This window comes from Gopherus evgoodei, chromosome 7, assembly GCF_007399415.2.
Source record: "Gopherus evgoodei ecotype Sinaloan lineage chromosome 7, rGopEvg1_v1.p, whole genome shotgun sequence".
NCBI classification, from domain to species: Eukaryota; Metazoa; Chordata; order Testudines; family Testudinidae; genus Gopherus; species Gopherus evgoodei.
In genome coordinates this window covers 14,098,249-14,117,278 of record NC_044328.1, presented here as the reverse complement: position 1 = coordinate 14,117,278, position 19,030 = coordinate 14,098,249, and the positions used below count along the sequence as shown (strand labels likewise).

The 19,030-nt window shown below is 40.0% G+C and overlaps 1 protein-coding gene across 3 annotated transcripts in view; it reads right to left on the bottom strand.

Moving 5' to 3' along the window:
• The window catches only part of ATRNL1 (attractin like 1), a 1,022,247-nt gene that overhangs the window by 386,391 nt on the left and 616,826 nt on the right, over positions 1 to 19,030 (bottom strand). For 2 of the 3 annotated variants that reach the window (XM_030569367.1, XM_030569368.1), the window contains exon 26: positions 5,851 to 5,929. The exons of the other annotated variant lie outside the window; for it this stretch is intronic. In XM_030569367.1, coding sequence (XP_030425227.1) covers positions 5,851 to 5,929 — 79 coding nt within the window. The remainder of the gene's footprint in view (positions 1 to 5,850; positions 5,930 to 19,030) is intronic. 3 annotated transcript variants of the gene reach the window in all.

The window sequence follows — 19,030 nt, the reverse complement described above, 5'->3', positions numbered from 1 at the left end:
TTTCCTGGATGGGAACATGGGCCAGGAAGGTGGCAGATGAAGCTTGAGCCCGAGTACAATGGGCAGTGAGATGGCTAGCTGGAACGTGAGCCAAATCATAGCATGTACAGATGCAGGATGTTACCCAAAATGAAATTTGTTGGGATGTCGGGCAGTGTAGCGGGGTGGTTACCCACTCCTGCCCTTTGCAGCTTTAAAACAGCCCAGGAGGGGGCTGTAGCTGGAGCCAAAAGCCTGATGGCAGGAGTGGCTGCAGCTGGGGGCCACACCCGAAACTGAGCAATAAGGCTGTATAAGAAGGCCAGGGGAGCCAGAAGCAAAGAGAGTCTCTCTCTGGCTGTAGAGGGAGAAGGGCCTGGCTGCTGGGAACTAGACAAGGTACCTAGCGTGGAGCAGGGATGGGGAAAAGGCAGTGGAGCTGGGAGCTCCTGCCTGGAAAGCCCCAGGCTGCGGCCTAGGATTAGGCCAGAGGTACTGGGGTTGCAGGGTGGAACCAGGGGTAGGCCAAGGCAGCAGGTCCAAACCCCTTTGCTGATGATGAGTGGCTGATACTGCAGTCTGCCCCAGGGCGTGGGGCTAGACAATGACTGGCAGTAGCCAATACTGAAGCAAAGTGGGGATAGAGGGTGGGGGGTTCCCAGGGAGGGGAAACCCTAAGGAAAGGGGTTGCTGCCAGGGGGCAGAACCCGACGTGAAAGGACACCGGGTCCAGGGAGTGACATGGGGCCAGCCGGGACAGGTGGATTACTGGCCTGCAGAGGGCGCTCCGAGCTGGAAGTGACCAGCAGGTGGCGCCGCGTGGGTGAGGCCGCCCGGTTACAGGCAGCTACCTGGTCATCGATTCACACCTTTGCCTCACATTACGCATAAGTTCAACAGTCCAGAGATGATGCAGCATTTGGCTCAGCAGTTTTGCGTTCTGCAACATCTCACTCCGACCCCACCGCCTAGGTAAGGCTTGGGAATCACCTAATTGGAATCGATATGAGCAAGCACTCGAAGAAGAAAAGACCGTTACTCACCTTTGTAACTGTTGTTCTTCGAGATGTGTTGCTCACATCCATTCCAAACCCACCCTCCTTCCCCTCTGTCAGAGTAGCCAGCAAGAAGGAACTGAAAGGCCGTAGGGTCAGCAGGGGTATATATCTGGCGCCATAACAGCGCCACTCCAGGGGGCAACCCAGCCGACCCACCGAGTGTTGCTAGGGTAAAAATCTTCCAACGAACGTGCACGCAGCGCACGCACACCTAACTGGAATGGATATGAGCAACACATCTCGAAGAACAACAGTTACAAAGGTGAGTAATCGTCTTTTACTAGGGCCCGGTTTCCCGATGGATTGTATGACCCGCACCAGCTGTGCCGGGGGTTGAGGTCGGTCGACTCCGTCATGGCGATGATTCCCTTGCCGTGGAGGAAGGTCTCCGGTGTAGAAGGGAGGGCAAGCTCAACCACAGCATGAGCCGGGGCGCTGTCAGGCACCAGACTCAATGGCCCTTGTGGGACTGGAATCGATGGTGCCGTGCTCAGTTGAGCCGCAATCGGCAGTACCACAGTCGACGGTGGCCATGGCAGATGACAGTGCCAGACGAAACCGTCTTCGAAGAGCGCTCCTTCTGTGGAGCTGAAGCAGCTGGAGCGTTATGTTGCTTTCTGGGTCTCAGGGACAGGGAGCGGTGCCGAGCAGATGTTGGTGCCAGTAAGGGTCGGTGCCAGGGCTCCTTCTCGGTACCGGAGCGGTCCGGGGCCAAAGGGGCACTCCTTACAGAAGCAGTCTGTTGGGCGCTTGGTACCGACGCTGCAGTGCCGACTCCATGAGGAGCTGTTTCAATCGAAAGTCCCGCTCCTTCTTCGTCCTTGGTTTAAACAACTTGCAGATGCGGCACTTATCGGGTAAGGTGGGATTCCCCTAGGCATTTGAGGCAGGAGTCGTGGGGATCCCTATTGGCATCGGCTTTTGGCACGCCGAGCACGGTTTGAATCCTGGTCCTTGGGCATGGGCCCGTACCGAGGTGGAGCAAAGGGGCTAATCCCTGATCCCCCCTTAAACATATACACAAACTAAAATACAACAACTAATACTAACTATAACTACAAGAACTCGAACTATACACACAAAAACAGCAAGAACTACGAGCAGCTAGGGACATGGAGATCAGCAAAGCTGCGCTCCACAGTTCCAATGACCGTCACAGTGGTAAGAGAAACTGAAGGGCCGTGGGTCGGCAGGGGTACATATCTGGCGCCATAACGGCGCCACTCCAGAGCGCGACCCAGCTGAGCCACCGAATGTTCCTAGGTAAAAATCTTCCAATGAACGGTGCACGTGGCGCGTGCACACCTAATTGGAATCGATATGAGCAAGCACACGAAGAAGAAGAGACAATTTACTTTTTGTTGCAATGCACTTGGTGAATAGGTTTGATGGCGAGAGATGGAATCTGCTACTGTTTGCTTTTCAGAGGGCAGAAGAGAAGAAGAGAGGGAGCTCAACAAGACGTCAAAGTATAATGGAGGAATCAGATAGAATTTATACAGATGTTCAAAAAGCCTTTGCCGAAGTACATTGCAAGAGACAGGAGCCTAGGCAGACGAGAAATGAGAAGTACAGTGTTGTCATGAATTAAGAAACTTACCAACAGACGAAAAAAACATAGGAATAAACGATAAGTTTGCAACATCACAAAATTTTAATATATTCATGAATATAAAGACAGAGATGAGAAGTACAGTGGTGTCATGGGATGAAGAAACTGACCAATAGGACCAAAAAAACCCATGGAATAAATGGTCTTCTTTCAACATTTGCAAAATTTTAATATATTTATTAATAATTTGGAAAGTGATCATTCTCAATGAATGGCAAAGGATGAGAGGATAAGGTGTAGGTATCTGTCTATTTTATGATTCCATTCTAAAAGTAATTCATTTACCATCTGTATTAATAATCTCTATTAATGATCTGGAAAAGGGAGCTGGAAAAATTTGCAGATGACTAACCCTTGTAAGTTTGTGTTCAGACTGAGAAATTTTAGTGAACCTTTACAAAGCGAGATGAATGGGTAACATAACAGGAAATAAGATTAAATGTTCAAAAATGCTACGTAATGCACAGTGGAAGGAATCATTTTGAATTTCTCATACAAGTTGCTAGGTTCTACATTTAATGTAATCCCTTGGGTAAAAGACCTTTGTACATCTGTGAACAACTGAAGGAAAACCTCTGCGCAACAAGCAGTGGTGGTTTAAAAAAGTAACTACAATGTGAGGATGTACAAAGAATGGGAAAGTAAATATCCAGATTTTGGAAAAATGGAAAAGACCTGTTAAGATTCCTACTATGTAATGCAAAATCCAAATGTAGCATAAAGTGACTGGATAGAGCCTAGGCTCAACTCAAATTGGTATCAGTGAAGACCCAATTTAGCCATGTGTTCAGGTCAGATTACAAAGCAGATAACAGTTTTGCATTTTTGCTTATAATGAATTCTCCTGCCTTTCGGGAGTCCATAAAACCTTTAAGGAATAATTTACTCAAGTCAATAGCCTGCTGAAATTCACTAAGAAGTTAACAAGAAATAAAGGCTTGCCACAATATGATAATCAGGCTCCATTTACTCTGGGGAAGAAAAGATATAGAATGGCACAATACAGAATGACTTCACGATGATAGAACATTATATTTTCATTTTTTTCTTGCATTCCATTTCACGTTTCCACTCTTGAATTTCCCAGTGATAACCAGACTCAGATACAGTTTCTGCACCTGACCTAAGACAGATCATATACTGGAGAGGAGTCAAAGGCAACAAACATTTCTGTTCTGCAAACTAAATGATTGAGGCAGAAAGCCCAGTGATCCAATAGGTATATTTTAGTACCAGGTATATTTACTTGTAACACTTGTATCCCATAATCCTAAAACATATGCTGGGTAGTGAAACTGTTGCTACTTAACAGAAATAAAGGGAAACATTATATAATACAGTCTTATCCAAGTGTTGCTCTCAAGATGGGGTGAAATGGAAATAAAGGCTATTTCTTAAACATTTACAGTTATATAATGATAACATACTCTAATGGCTATCTTCTCGCTCATTATAAATATACAGAAACAGCTGTTCACAGTATCACATAGCAAACTATGGAATATTTAGGACTGATTGACATAATTTTCTTTAGTTAAACTGAAGTAAAATCAAGGAATAGTATTGCAGACTGGGTCTCAAAAAGATTCAGCCCAGCTCACATTTAAAAAATATTTCCAGTTTTCCTTTGTAAATGAAACTGATTTATGGCAGAGTGTCCTTTAGCTTGTGCTTATATGTCAGTAGTTATGAGTTCATGCACATTTCTATAGCTACCAAACTCTTCTTATGCCATCAAAGAAAGAAACACTTCTAAGAATTCCATCATCTTTTCCCATGATGACAAATATGTCAAAGTGAGTTACAGAGAATACTCGGGGTCATTCTAATAGTAATTTTTCAAACATCTAGGAGAATAACCACAGAAAGTACACAAAGACCACTATATCTATAAAGTCAGGAATTTCTCACTTATCTTTAAATATTTTATTAAAATAAATGGATTAAAGTTAGAAATAGAATCAAGCAATTGCTGCATTCCTACACATACACATACAGAATTACTCAGAAAGAATTAAGCATCGAGATAGGATCAGATAGAATACTAAGAAGTTAAATAGAAGACCATTGTTTAAAGTAACTTGTTTTGTATTTTCCAAGTATGTTACGTATACACACACAACACATGCCTTGAGATAGGTCTACTGGATATTGTTCCTTTGAATAAGACAATACCTATTGTAAAATGACTATAGTAGCATAGGGGTTTCTTTGTTGCATCAGTTCAAAGCTATAATTGGGTATTAGTATGCTACAATTTCACTGCAAGAATTCAGTAAGAACTAGTTACCTGATACTTCTAAAGCCACACATGAATTCAGTGTAGATATACAGTGAAAAAATAATTCATACTTAATAGACTGTCAAGACACTATAATATAAATCAATTCCACAGAGAAAAAAAAACTATTTTTAAAATTTAAATTTAAACTCCAGCCAAATAAGTGATATTTGCTAACATTATAAATGTTTCACCAGTTGTTTCAAGGGCAAGGATCAGTGCCTTAACCCTTTTCAGCTTTTGGAGTTATACTGCATACGTATTTATGCAAACTAGAGTTGTACCTCATCAACAATGGCTTTTTCAGCAAAATCAGACTAGATATTACAAGCTATTTTTTCAAAGAGCTATACCAATTCACACCAACAGAGAATATGGCAACTTTGTATACAAACTTTATGAATGATAATCATGGCCCCACTGAAATCAATGTAAAAACTTCTATCGACTGAATGGGTCCAGAATTTCCCTCAATAATTTTAAAATCAATAAATGAAACTCAAGCACTAAGGACACTGAGTTCTTCTGGGAAGGACTGTTCCCTTCTAAGTGTTTGAACGAGTGCCTAGCACAATGAAGTCTAATACTAATTACATTCAAATAAGACAAATAAGTATGAGAATAAAGAATGGCATCAAGGAAAGGTACATTAAGGTACTGTGTCATCAGGCATTGTATTGCTTGCAATTTATCAACTTTCTGCTACACTGTCTCATTTTGACAGCAGTAGCGAGCATATTCCACAGCCAAGTAATAATCTTACACTAGGGAAAGGAAGCAGATTCACTTGTTCTGCCTTACCAAAAAAAACCTGGCAAGTAAAGATGATGTATTTGAAGGTAGTTACTTTAATTTCACCTGCAGCTCTGAATTCACTCTGAAAGATAAAACCATCATAGTAATCCTAATGTTATTGATACCTCTCTCCGTCGAGAAGCCCAACAGGTTTGTTTGATCTTCCAAACGACAGCAGCCACCAGCAGTAAGGACAAAAAACAACTGCAAGTACAAAAAAAAGAAGAAGAAAAGAACTAAGATCAAATTATCTTATATAACTGCTCTGGAAAGTAATTATGTACATTGTGAGGGAAACAAGGCAGACAGTAATACATTAAAGCAGGAGTAGTAAACAGAAAAATGAAGAAGAATTGAACTTGGTCATGATGATTGATAGCTGTCGATCACCTAGCTTTCAAGTCAGAAGGGGATGCACATCCTGAAGGCTGTGCTTATCTCCACCAAACAATGTTCCTGTCTCCACTACAGCAACAGGGTTCAAAAAAGAACTAGACAAATACATGGAGGATAGGTCCATAATGGCTATTAGCCAGGATGGGCAGAGATGGTGACCCTAGCCTCTGTTTGCCAGAAGATAGGAATGGGCGACAGGGGATGGATCACTTGATGATTACCTGTTCTGTTCATTCCCTCTGGGGCACCTGGCATTGGACACTGTCAGAAGACAGGATACTGGCTGGATGGACATTTAGTCTGATGCAGCATGGCTGTTTTTATGTTCTTAAGATGATTTTACTAGTCGTGCAGGATCAAGATCAGAAATTGCCTGATCCAAAGAAATTGCCACAAAAAGCATCAACACTAGTACTTTGGAAATTACATGGATGAACATTTTAATTAACATTTTTGTGTGACCTTTTCTTGGTGAAAAACAATGAATTTCAATGTTTGGTTTTCTTTCTTTTATATATAAGTAATCAGGGTTTTTCATAATAAACTACAAGGGTAGATTTCTCAAATCTGCTGTGCTAATGAGGAAGAGAAAGACATACTGTAGAATTCTTTTTCATTATCCATATGTTTCCCCAGGAAACAGTCCCTAAAGAAATACAGTTTTGTTCCTAAGGTCTATAATGAATGTGTGCTGTTATAAACAAACTGCACTCTGTAACTTAATAAGTATTCATGTTTAATTATAATAAATAAAAACATATTTATTCCTGTTAACACACATACAAACATAACTTAGAATGACATGTTTTCATTAAAAGAAGTATGCATTTGAGGAATTGGTATTATAAATGAAAGGAAGGTGAAATTAAATAAAATTCTTAAGCAGAAATTCATATGTCCAACTTTTATTCTCTTCTTTTTTAAGTGCAAAGAGAAATTTAAAAAATGTTAAAATGCATGTGGCATGCTCAGGCACTTATGACTACACAGACTCCAGGATTTTATCTAAAACTTTAGTTTGCATTATTGTTTAGGATATATTTCCATATTGGAGAAATACAAACCAAACATTTCAAACTGTTCAAACATAACTGACACCATTAAAATTAAAAGATGTCTCTGATTCTATGCTAAACTTTCTTCAGATTTACTAATTTTATTAATGATTTCTTTAACGTGTATCTCATTTTATTCCACAACCAAGAAAAATAAATAACTTTGCTTAAAAAGAAAAAAGATTGCAAAGGGAAAAATATATTTACCTACCACATTGTTTACAAAACACAAGCACTTAACAAGCAATTAAATGAACAATTAAGACCTCAAAAATCTTACCCTGTCCACATAACAAACAAATACAATGGGTAAAATTCTCAACATCTACAGAAAGCAATACACAAAGTTTCAAGACAAGATGAACTGGTGATGGAATATTTTAATGTGGTAGTAGTATCGGACTGGAATTCCTGGGCTGGAGCAACAGGCAGATTTGGACTTGATGAAGAAAATAAAAGATGAGAAAGGCAGCTACATTTCTTCCTAACTTATAACCTTGTGATAAAAAATATCCTATTTCAACAAAGAAAGCTGCAGAGGAAGTGGACTTATATATCATCTGATGGGCAAACAAAGGAAATGATAGACTTCATAACTGTGAATCTTAAATTGAAATCAGGTGTACTGACATTCAGATTATTTGTGGCTGATATCAATAGGATCATAAGTGAGGTTGAGGCCAAGGGCAACTGAAAAAGTGCCAAGAACTGAGATCTATAGTGTGGGTAAATTGAAAGAGCCAAATTTCAGGAAAGAAAACAAAGAAGCCTAGTAGAGAAACATCACAACTCTGGTGAGAGAAGAAATGAATGTTAAAGAGACATGAAACAGTTTAAAAATTAGATTATAAGAGCAGCTGAACAAGTTTTGGGGTATAAGGTCAACACAAAGAAACCAAGATGGACAAAAGATTAAGTGCTGCAGTTGAGTGACAAGTGTAGGAAGCTGCAAGTATATTAACTGAGTACAATGGGTTGACCAGAGAGAGAAAACAAAGAAAGACACAGATAACTGGATAAATAAAAAATGTAAAGAAGCAGAAGAATACAGAAAGAGAATTGCAACACAAGGGTTTTATCACAAGATAAGAGAATTGTGGGGGACATATGTATTGACGATGTCAGTGGTGACAGACAAATGAGGACAAACAAGCAAAGAAAGAATATTTTGAAGTCCTGTACACCATGCAGTACATAGTAGATGAAACCGTCCTGAAGAAGCTTCCCAGTACAAAAATTGGAGAGCACAATCTGGAATTCTTAGTAGTAGTAGTAAAGATCTCAATAAAGTTTGAAAAAGAAAAAGGTGCCAGGAAATGACAACACAGATGCAGAGCTGTTGCAAACAGGCGAGGGTCACATGGTAGAGGTGATGCACAATTTATTCAACAAAATTTACAAGTAAAGAGCAAGTGTGGAGTGAATGGGGAAAGCATTAATATTACTGATCTTTAAAACAAAGGAGATAAGAGTAAGTGCAAGTATTACAGAGGAATTAGCTTATTGAGTGTGACAGGAAAAGTATTCATCAAGTTATTGCAGAAGAGAATGAAGAGGGACATGGAAACAGTGCTTGCAGAGAAACAGGCCGGATTTAGGCCAGGATGAAGTACAACTGATCAGCTATTTGTGATGACAGAGACGAGAAAAGTGTATGTTTTACAATTAGCGATCTTTACAATAAAGTATTTTGGTTGTGGAATTGGGAAAGTACAAGGGCTGGGAGGGAGGGGAATCTGATGATGAAGTGGGATGAGTAAATCTCAGCTGATAACAGTGTGGTAGGTGGGGCAAGGAAAGAAAGTCCTGGCAAAAGTTAGCAGAGTCTAAGGAATCCCAATGGTGTTTGTTACTTTATGATGGAGAGATTCTGCTGCCACCGCAGCCATGGAAACACATCATCTCTGAAGCCCATATACCACAACCACTCAGATGATTAAAGGATCTCCTTTTAATCTTGCTAGTTGTGAATCAGGGTCCATGCACTTGCTGATTGTAACCCTACATTCAATTCATGTCTTCCTCCGTAACCAGCCTGCTAATGCCTGCTCTTCAGCAGCTGAGAGTTTATCACTGCCCTTCCCTTAGATCATTCCTTATTCATATCAACCTAGATTTATTTGCCACTACCTTGATTCAGATTTGTCTTGCCCACACCACATCAGCTGATCATTATCTCCCCCTCATCCATACTTGTTGCTCTACAGTATCTTTAACTGGACCCTTACAGATGGGCGACTGAGAGGAAGAATTAATTTACCTGCACTGTGATGCTGCTTCACAGCTCCCTATTCTGTTCTGCTAGTATCAATGCAGCAGCAGAAAAATCCTCAGAGCTTCCACTTAACCAGAAAATGCAACTAGGGTCTGAATATGGGGCATACAATCTAAAATAAACTATGACATTTAAAAATGCAAGTGCAATCAAAATTTCTTTAAAAGTTAATTTGTATTTATTAATTTGTCTCAAGTGAAATCACACAAGTTAAGCAACATCCTTCAAGTTCATTTAAAACTAATTATATGGAGAATTCTTCTTATCCAGATGTAAAGTTCTTATAATGCTATTTTTGGGAGCAATCCTGAAAGCCATTATATTCACATCAGTATTCCTTATGTGAGCAGTCCTATTAAAGTCATACAAATTGCTCCTCAAAACTTCTTACATGCCCACCATTACGGGTTCAAAAAAGCCAAAAACCAACCCAACAAATGACCCCTTCTCTTCCCCTCAACCCAACTTTCTCCTCTTTTCTATTTCTCAGCCTTCTCTGTGCCTCTACTAATATTTTTAAGTTCTGTGGGACAGGGACTATGTCCTGTGCTTTTCAATATTTTTTTCCAAAACTGCCTACAGGATTTAGGATCTTAAGTCCCATTTTCAAAAGTGACTTCAGCACTTAGGCCCATAGCCTTAAAGATTTTTAGGTGCCTAATTCCAATTGAAATCAATGGCAGTTAGATACCTAATACTTTTGAGGATGTGGGTCTCAGGAGCCTAAATCTCACTGAAAATAACTGGAAATTAGGCCAGGTTTTAGAAGTATTTAGGAGCCAAAAGGTGCAGATAGGCATGAAGTAGGATTTTCAAAAGTGCTGAGGTGCCTAACTCCCATAGGAGTTGATACATAGGACACTAGGCACCTATCTGCCTTTTTAGGCACCTAAAAACCATTACAAATTTAGCCCTAAAGTGACTAACATGTTTAAAAATGGGACTTATTTTTGAAATTTTTATCTGTTATCTTTGTGTCTTATTCAACTGTGATGGGGTATATATAAATCCCACACTGGAGAACAAGAGGTTAATGAGCTGCTCTGGGCTAAGCCAGTGCCCCCATCACCACCCCCTGCCACCTTGCAAGAGATGTACAGGCTGGAGAAGAGTTAAAAGGGAACAGAACAGCTCACTTGTGGGCTGGACAAGGGAAGAGAAATGACCTTTACCTTGCAGCTCCTAAGAAAGGACTGAGTGAAGGTGGGATCTCTCCTGCCCACAACTGCCTGAAGGTCCCTACCTGAGGAAAGGGAGGACCGGCTTCTGATAGACCCTGAGAGGGAAGCACTTCCCCCTTGCACTTACTAACCCAATTACTAACATGGCTGAAGGGCCAAAGTACCAAAGGAAGCTGACACTCCAAGAGGGGGAGAGTTACCACACCATGCCCAGAAACAAAGAGGTGTCATGTGATGAGAAGACCTACTTCAAATTTTCCTGTACAGACTGCAAACTATGGACAATAGAGGGATGGTAGGAAGTGGCCCAGATAGGGCAGCCTTAAGACATCCCTGGATGGCAGATCCTTTTGCCATCCTCACAGAGCTGGAATCCAATGGAGTGGGAGGGCCTGGGCTCCCCTCCCAAAACCTCCTCTGCAAGTCAAAGGGCCTAAGCCTGACCACTAGGCAATGTTCCCCATCACATTGTTGGAACAAATAACAAATAGTAATAACAACGAAAACAGCAATTAATATAGAAATGAAGGTTACTTATCTATAACCAAAGTTTTTCAATATGAGCCTCTGCATATTCTCACAATTGTGGAATCAAGACACTCGCAGTGTGAGCTTCTGCAACTTTCTGGACAGCCGTGTCCATTGGGGCCATTCCCTAATCATTTATTTCCCTATTCTGGATGGTTCTGAGAGTATAAAAGGGAGAGCGGCCCCAACTGCCCTTTAGTTCTTTCCATTAATTTAGGAATTCGTAACCTAAGCCTCTGCATAAGTGGAGAAGATCGGCATAGAGCATGAATATGAAGAGATTCATCTTGAAGAACTTTGGTTACAGGTAGTAATCTTCATTTCTTCTTTAAGGAGTTTTGACATATACCCATTTCTGGGAATTTAGTGAGCAGGAAGATGGGTTGAGGAGTTCTAGGTCAAAAAGAAGAGCAGAACTGCCAAAACAAGCATCAGCACTGGAGGACTTTCAAGAGTGAATAGAGGTGACTGAACTTATCACTCTCCTAAAACAAGTCTTAATAAGGGAAATATTTTGTTGTTGCTAAAAACATATATAGTTGCAATGGCAGTAATGCAACATGATGTGACGAAGACAGTGTGAGAGTATACCATGGAAGCTGCATTTGTCCTGCATGAGGACTCAGACAAATTCAGAAGATTGACCCTGCCAAGGCATATATGTGAAACGTGTTTGCGTAGACAATGTTTGCACTAGGATAAGACTGGCTCCTCTAGTGTCATCCCCATCTCTCCAAAGGTTTGGAAACTTGTACACAAGTTTTGGCCTCATATAAACAACAACAAAGTTATCTCAATACATGATATCTGCGTCCCTGAATTTGAGGCTCATGGACATACATACAAGCCAGTTATTTGTAAGAGCTGGGAAGTTCAGCCATCTTTACATAGTTAGGAGGCAGACAGTACCATGTGCTCTGTGAGAATGCAACATAAAGGAGTTAGTCATTAGGCTTGTATCTTAGCAATGCACTAGGCCACTGATAACTCAGACTGAGGCTTATGAACTGCATGTGGCTCTTTAATGTGTCTCCTGTGGCTGTCTGCAGCACATATTAAAACACTGTGCGATTTAATTATTAACCAATCTAAGTTATTAACCAATAGGATGCTTTTGCTGTGTTATTACCCAATTGTTGGTGAATAAAATAATAATACTTGGTCGGTCATTTTGCTGTGAGAATTATATATATATGAAACAATGAATGTATCTCTTTTGGGCAATATTGATGAAACTACTGTGGTTCCTTGGGTAATGTTGATAGCTAATTTGGCTCTGAACCACTGAGGTAGGAATATCACTGCTCTAGGCTATCAAAAATGGCATGTTCATAGAGATATAACACAAAGAGAACAATCTGGCCAACTGTTAAATGGAAGCCTATGAGTTTCACGAGGATAAAATGACAATCCCCTGGTTCTTTCTAGAAGAGGACACCCGTAGGGTGAGATAAATTAACCAATTCTTCTGCAGAATTTGCAGCACATGCCAGGCACTGCAATGGATAATTTAATCACATTTTCTGCAGCTGTCCCAGCAACGTAACTGCTCCCAGCAATTCTAGAAGTACACAGAGCAATCCTATTTTAGATAAGGTTATTCCAAGGAGAGAAAGGGGTGACAATGTGTGTAGAGGTTGGAACAGAGATAGCAACCAAATCTCAGCAGATGTCAAAGAGGCTTTTGGGTAGGACTTTTTGGTTTTTGGTAGTATCTGAAGTGTAAAATATTCTAACTCATGGTCTTCTTGCTTAGAAATGATTCAGATGGGGAAATGTCTTTCAATTCACAGAGTAGGTGTGACTGATCAAAGACTTCGGCTTTTTAACAGGATCTTTTAGATCTCAGAATAACACTCACAAACCAGTCAACTCTCAGCCAGAGAAACGTTGAACCTGGATGGAGACTCCCAACTGATATCTGAGACAAAAGACCAGTAGTTTAAAATATAGGACTTTAATATCAGACCCATGATATTTAATGACAGATTCCCCCTCTCTAACCATGCCTAGTGACAGCAACTTGGTACCAAGTGGACCAATGTTTGAAAGCCCTCAGAAGAATCAGGGGCAACACAGAGAAAAGTTCCCATTTTTTGGTGGCGGAAAGGCTTGCAATATTGATGTTACATATTCCTTGTCTTTGGATAAGAATCTCAGACAAGCCCATTATCCATGTTGGGAAAGAGACTTAGCTGCTATTTACCTCACTTGTGCAAAAAAATATAACGCGAGAACCCTTGATAGAGCACTTGCAATGCTGAGTACAAATAGTCTGTCAATATAATAGCTTTCCCTGTAGATAAAACATTGGATCACTTCTTGACAAGTATGCTTGGCATTCCTTCATGCTGGGCTGTCAAATCTTGATCTAGGCTCAGATCCTGCAAGATCCACATATTCGGCAGCAAGATCCAGATGTAGGCTTGTTTTTTGGCTCTGGATCCAGATTCATACTCGTCAGGCATTGGTCCCTACTCCCTTCTGTCCCTCCTTATTGCCCCTGCTCCCCTTTTTTTTTTTTTTTAAAAGATCTCAATCCATGTCTTGTCATGGATCCAAATATGAGTTTTGCAGCTCCTTGATCCCTGCTCAGCTATCAGAGGAGGGTGTGGGTTTTGCAGTCCAGGATTCATAGTTGACTGCTAGATCCCGATCTGAGTAGCAAGATTCCTGGCTTTGCAGATTTGGATCATATGGAAGCTGGATCCATGGGCCAGCAAGTCACTTTAGGCACAGAGATAGGTTCCTAGTTCAATCTGACAAATGTAGGGACCTTAACAATGACTGGCTCCTCAATCTGATGCTGGATTTATTCAGTGCCAGCCTGACTGAATAGGCCTGAAGAGTCTCCTCCATTAATAAGGGTTTCTGAATTGCCTCTTCCACTCCTGTGGATCCAGACAGTGCCCATGCTCATCTTCTTTTTTTCTTTTCAAATTATGACCTCATTAACTAACCGGCAAACTAACTAGCTATCAACAAAATTTCCCCTCAAATGGATAGGGAGAAGAGGTGGGGGGAAGAGAATAAAAAGAAAAACTGACCAGGAAAGCATCAAGGACAATGTGTGTGATCAGAGCTTGCTACACCTCCAGCAGTTAGAAGGAACTGAGGGACAGTTGGGGACACTCCCTCTTTTATATCCTAGAAACTCTCCAGGATGGGAAAGGGATGGTGAGGTAAGTGTCACCAAGAGACACCGCTTTCCAGAAGGTTCTGGAAGCTCCAGGCGCAGGAGTCTTGATTCCACAAGTATGAATATCAGAGGCCACTTGAACTACAAATACTAACATATATGCAACCTGAAGAAGTAAAGGTGTACAGAATAATGCTCTTTGTGTCTGTTAAATCTAATAAAAAACAAACACATAGAATTATTCAGAGATTTTAAAATTTTATATAATGATATAAATGATTTCCATTAGAACACTTCCATTCTTCCCAGAAGAACTGATGTCAATAGAGAATCTTGCCTGTAATTTATAAGCATACATTCATTAATGCTTTAATACAGTAATTACCATAATTTGGCAAACTATGATGAAGTAGCTAAAGGGCATGTTCTCTCCACATATGGCCACATTATGGCCAAAATATCTGGAGTGAAGCAGCACAATGCAGGAACTGGTAAACTTCCATTCATCTAGCAGTTCGGAACTTCAGCATGAAAGTACTGTATATAGATTCATAAATTCTAGGAGTGGAAGGGACCTCGAGAAGTCATCGAAGCCCGTACCCCTGCCCTCATGGCAGGACCAAATACTGTCTAGACCATCCCTGATAGACATTTATCTAATCTACTCTTAAATATTTCCAGAGATGGAGAGTCCACAACCTCCCTAGGCAATTTATTCCAGTGTTTAATCACTCTGGCAGTTAGGAACTTTTTCCTAATGTCCAACCTAAACCTCCCTTGCTGCATTAAGCCCATTGCTTCTTGTTCTATCATTAGAGGCTAAGGTGAACAAGTTTTCTCCCTCCTCCTTATGACACCCTTTTAGATATCTGAAAACTGCTATCATGTCTTCTCTTTTCCAAACTAAACAAACCCAGTTCTCTCAGCCTTCCTTCACAGGTCATGTTCTCAAGACCTTTAATCATTCTTGTTGCTCTTCTCTGGACCCTCTCCAATTTCTCCACATCTTTCCTGAAATGCAGTGCCCAGAAGTGGATATAATACTCCAGTTGAGGCCTAACCAGCGCAGAATAGAGCGGAAGAATGACTTCTCATATCTTGCTCACAACACACTGGTTAATGCATCCCAGAATCACGTTTGCTTTTTTTGCAACAGCATCACATGTTGACTCATATTTAGTTTGTGGTCCACTATAAGCCCTAGATCCCTTTCTGCCATACTCCTTCCTAGACCGTCTCTTCCCATTTTGTATGGGTGAAACTGATTTTTCCTTCCTAAGTGGAGCACTTTGCATTTGACTCTGTTAAACTTCATCCTGTTTACCTCAGACCATTTCTCCAATTTGTCCAGATCATTTTGAATGATGACCCTGTCCTCCAAAACAGTTGCAACCCCTCTCAGTTTGGTATAATCTGCAAATTTAATACGTGTACTTTCTATGCCAGTATCTAAGTCGTTGATGAATGACTTACATACTTACATATCCAGGTTACATACAAAGATTTAATTTTTCCTCTACAGAGCAGATGTTTTACACCACCAATCCAAAACTGCCCTAATCCAGCGTAGTTGGCCTAGAAAGATAACCCTAATGAATGGGGGTGGGGGAAATCTTCTGGTGACATAAAGCTGGCAGAGTGGCTACACTAAGTGTTTCTCTTGGGACGAGCTTTAAGGCTATTTTATGCTGGTGGTACAACTCCAGCAGCACTGAAAGGGAGCTTGAGTAGAGGTAATAACTGAAGGAAAGGGGATTCTTAAGCCCTGGATATTCCTGATTGCCTTATCAGCACTTTATGGCCACTGGCAGCTGACATGAGTTAGAATAGTATTTAGGCTGCTGAAATTAACACTAGAATACAGACGTTATATACAGTTGACCCACGATGGAAGAAGTACAAACAACAACTTTTCTTCTGGGCAGTGCTGTGTGCTTCTCAGTAGTAGGTGAAGATCTGGATCATAGTTATAGAAGTTTACATCACTACCAAGCATAATGAAAAGCAAACAACTCGTGATAAGTATCTTAGGAAGATACTTTAAGCTTCCTTGTTGGAGAAAAGAAGACAAATATATGGAGAAGAGGTTAATAAACCTTAAAAAAAGGAATACTACTGGAAACATATAGTTTAATAAAGCTCAGCAGGAAAGCATTTAATAAGATTGTTAAAAACTTAAATTGGCAGTTGTGCTGGTATAAAGAAAAACACAAGTAAAATGAACTAAGAAATCAATAATGCTTTCAGATAAACATCTTAATCTAAACGTTGAATGCAAAACTAACAGCATAGTCTAGAACTCATTTTGAGTGTTGGTCAAATTATTAATTTATATCAGTTACCACTTATATTTTACTGCCAGTGATTGTAAATTGCACTTTTAAAATGAAACATCTTCAATTTAATATTGGGGCAATTCATTAGGAGAGAGCTACCTTTACATCTTTGTATAAGCCTAGTGTTTGTCAATACATTTTAAAATGTAGAAAAAGAGTTTAATCAATGTAATCCTCCCCACCCCAACTGCTATAATGGACTGAAATTGTATCTCACAGCTAGTCCAACGAAGATCAAGCTTATTGGCCTTTAGTGCAACGAACACAGGAACATAGACCTGGAAGGGACCTCCTTAGTCATCAAGTCTAATGCTCTGATGTTACTGGCAATCCTGTTCATACACTTCTCAAGCTCCATCTTAAAGCTAGTTAGCTTGCTTAGCCTGACTACTCTTATTGGAAGGTTGTTTCAGAACCTCACTCACCTGATGGCTAGAATCTCCTTCCAATTTCAGTCTAAATTTATTCATGACCAGTTTATACTCATTTGTTCTTGTGCCAACACTGTTCGTTAGCTAAACTGCTCTTCTGCCTCCCTGGATGTTTATCCCAAAATGTACTTATGGAGAAAAATCATATTCCCTCTCAGCTTTTGTTTTGCTGGGCTAAACAAGCCAATCACTCTTAGTTTCTTCTCATACGAAATGATGATTGGGGATGGAGAGCTTAATAGCCCTTCTCCAGTACCCGTTCCAGTTTGAATTAATTTTTCTTGAGCATGGATGACCAGAATTGTACACTGGATTCCAGATGAAATCTTACCAGCGGCTTGTACAGTGGCATTAATACTTCTCTATCTCATCTTATACTTTCTAGGATTGCATTTGCCTTTTTCACAGCTTCATCACATTCGTGGATTGATTAATACACCCAAATCTTTCTCCTCCTCTGTCACTTCCAACTGATGAGTCCCCAGATTATAGCAGAAATTCTTTCCTTCCATTTCTATACACTCATTTCCATTCTGCATTTACTCACTTGTTTTACATTATCATCCTTTCAGATTACTGGGACAAAATATTCATTTGGGTTTTGGGGCATACCTAGATAATCCTTAACTTCTACCCCATCCTTGCTGTATAGCAGCCCACTTTCTTTTTTCTTGTTCTCTTTTTATTTATATGTGTAAAGAATCTTTTACAGAGATTGTTTTAATTTCCTTTGTAAAGACTAACTTATCTTGACTTTTTACAAATTCTCACTTTATCCCTACATTTGCTGACCTCCAACACAGAGCATTCATAGCTGATCAATCACTGTTTTAATTCCTTGCATGCTCTCTGCTTACTCCCAATATCGTTTTTGCAGTACTTTTTCATCAAGATAGGTCTGGAGCTCTTCCCTAAGGTATTTTGCCTTTGCTTGGGATGCAAATCCTAGATAGTTTTTGTACCTTGGACTTAAAGAAATTCCAAGCTTTCAATACATTTAAGTCCTTGAACTCTTCTCCTGACATCACTAACTAGTTCCCTTAATTTCTCAATATTTGTCTTTCCTTAATTACTGACCTGTTCTTTGTGGTCCTTCCATTTGATTTAAATGGAATCAGTTCATAATCACTTGCTACAAAGTTATTTTCTACAAAACCTCTTCTATAATGTCCTCACCTCTTCTCTAATGTCTTCACAAACCAAGTCTAAAACAGCAAACAGCAGCAGCTCTTGTTGGTTCAGTGATTGTTCAGCGAAAAATCTTAGGCTGTCATAACCGGGACCTACCATTATTAGTAGCATTTGTTCTTCAATCTATATGTGGGAAGTTAAAGTCTTCCAGAAAGATGCAAATTTTCACTAGCCTTCATTTTTCTAATAACATTAAAAAGAAGTTTATCTATGAAATGCTCATCACTTCTTCCTGATATTTACCTGAGGGTCAGAAGGAGGTAAAGATATGGCTGAAAGGGAAATTGGTTATTTACTGGAGTATGGTTATGAAAAAGAGTTCATGTATGTTTTCATTAGATAATGTGAAAGTGTCCTGAGACATGTGAAGGGGTGCATTTTACACACACACATGAAAATCTATATATGTATGCATGAATCACTTCATATATATGAAGTCAAAATCCTATCTTAACTTCTATGGGCCCTATCAGGAGACCACTATGGTAAAGTACATATGAATTATCTATTATCTAGACATAGTTCAGTATCAAACTAAAATGAAAATGTTGATGTAGAGTAGGCCAGGAAATAACGCTTAATTGCAAGTGTTTGGAAGATTGAGACATAGCTTGCATACTGTACACCAACACAACATCAAATGAAAGTGAACCCTTTGTAAAAATCCTGTCATACTATCTAATAAAGTTCTAGATGTGAACTTTAGTAACTTGCTGTTTGAAAGAGATGAAAGGAGGAACTGCAGAAAGTACCGAAGATTTATAGTCAGAGTG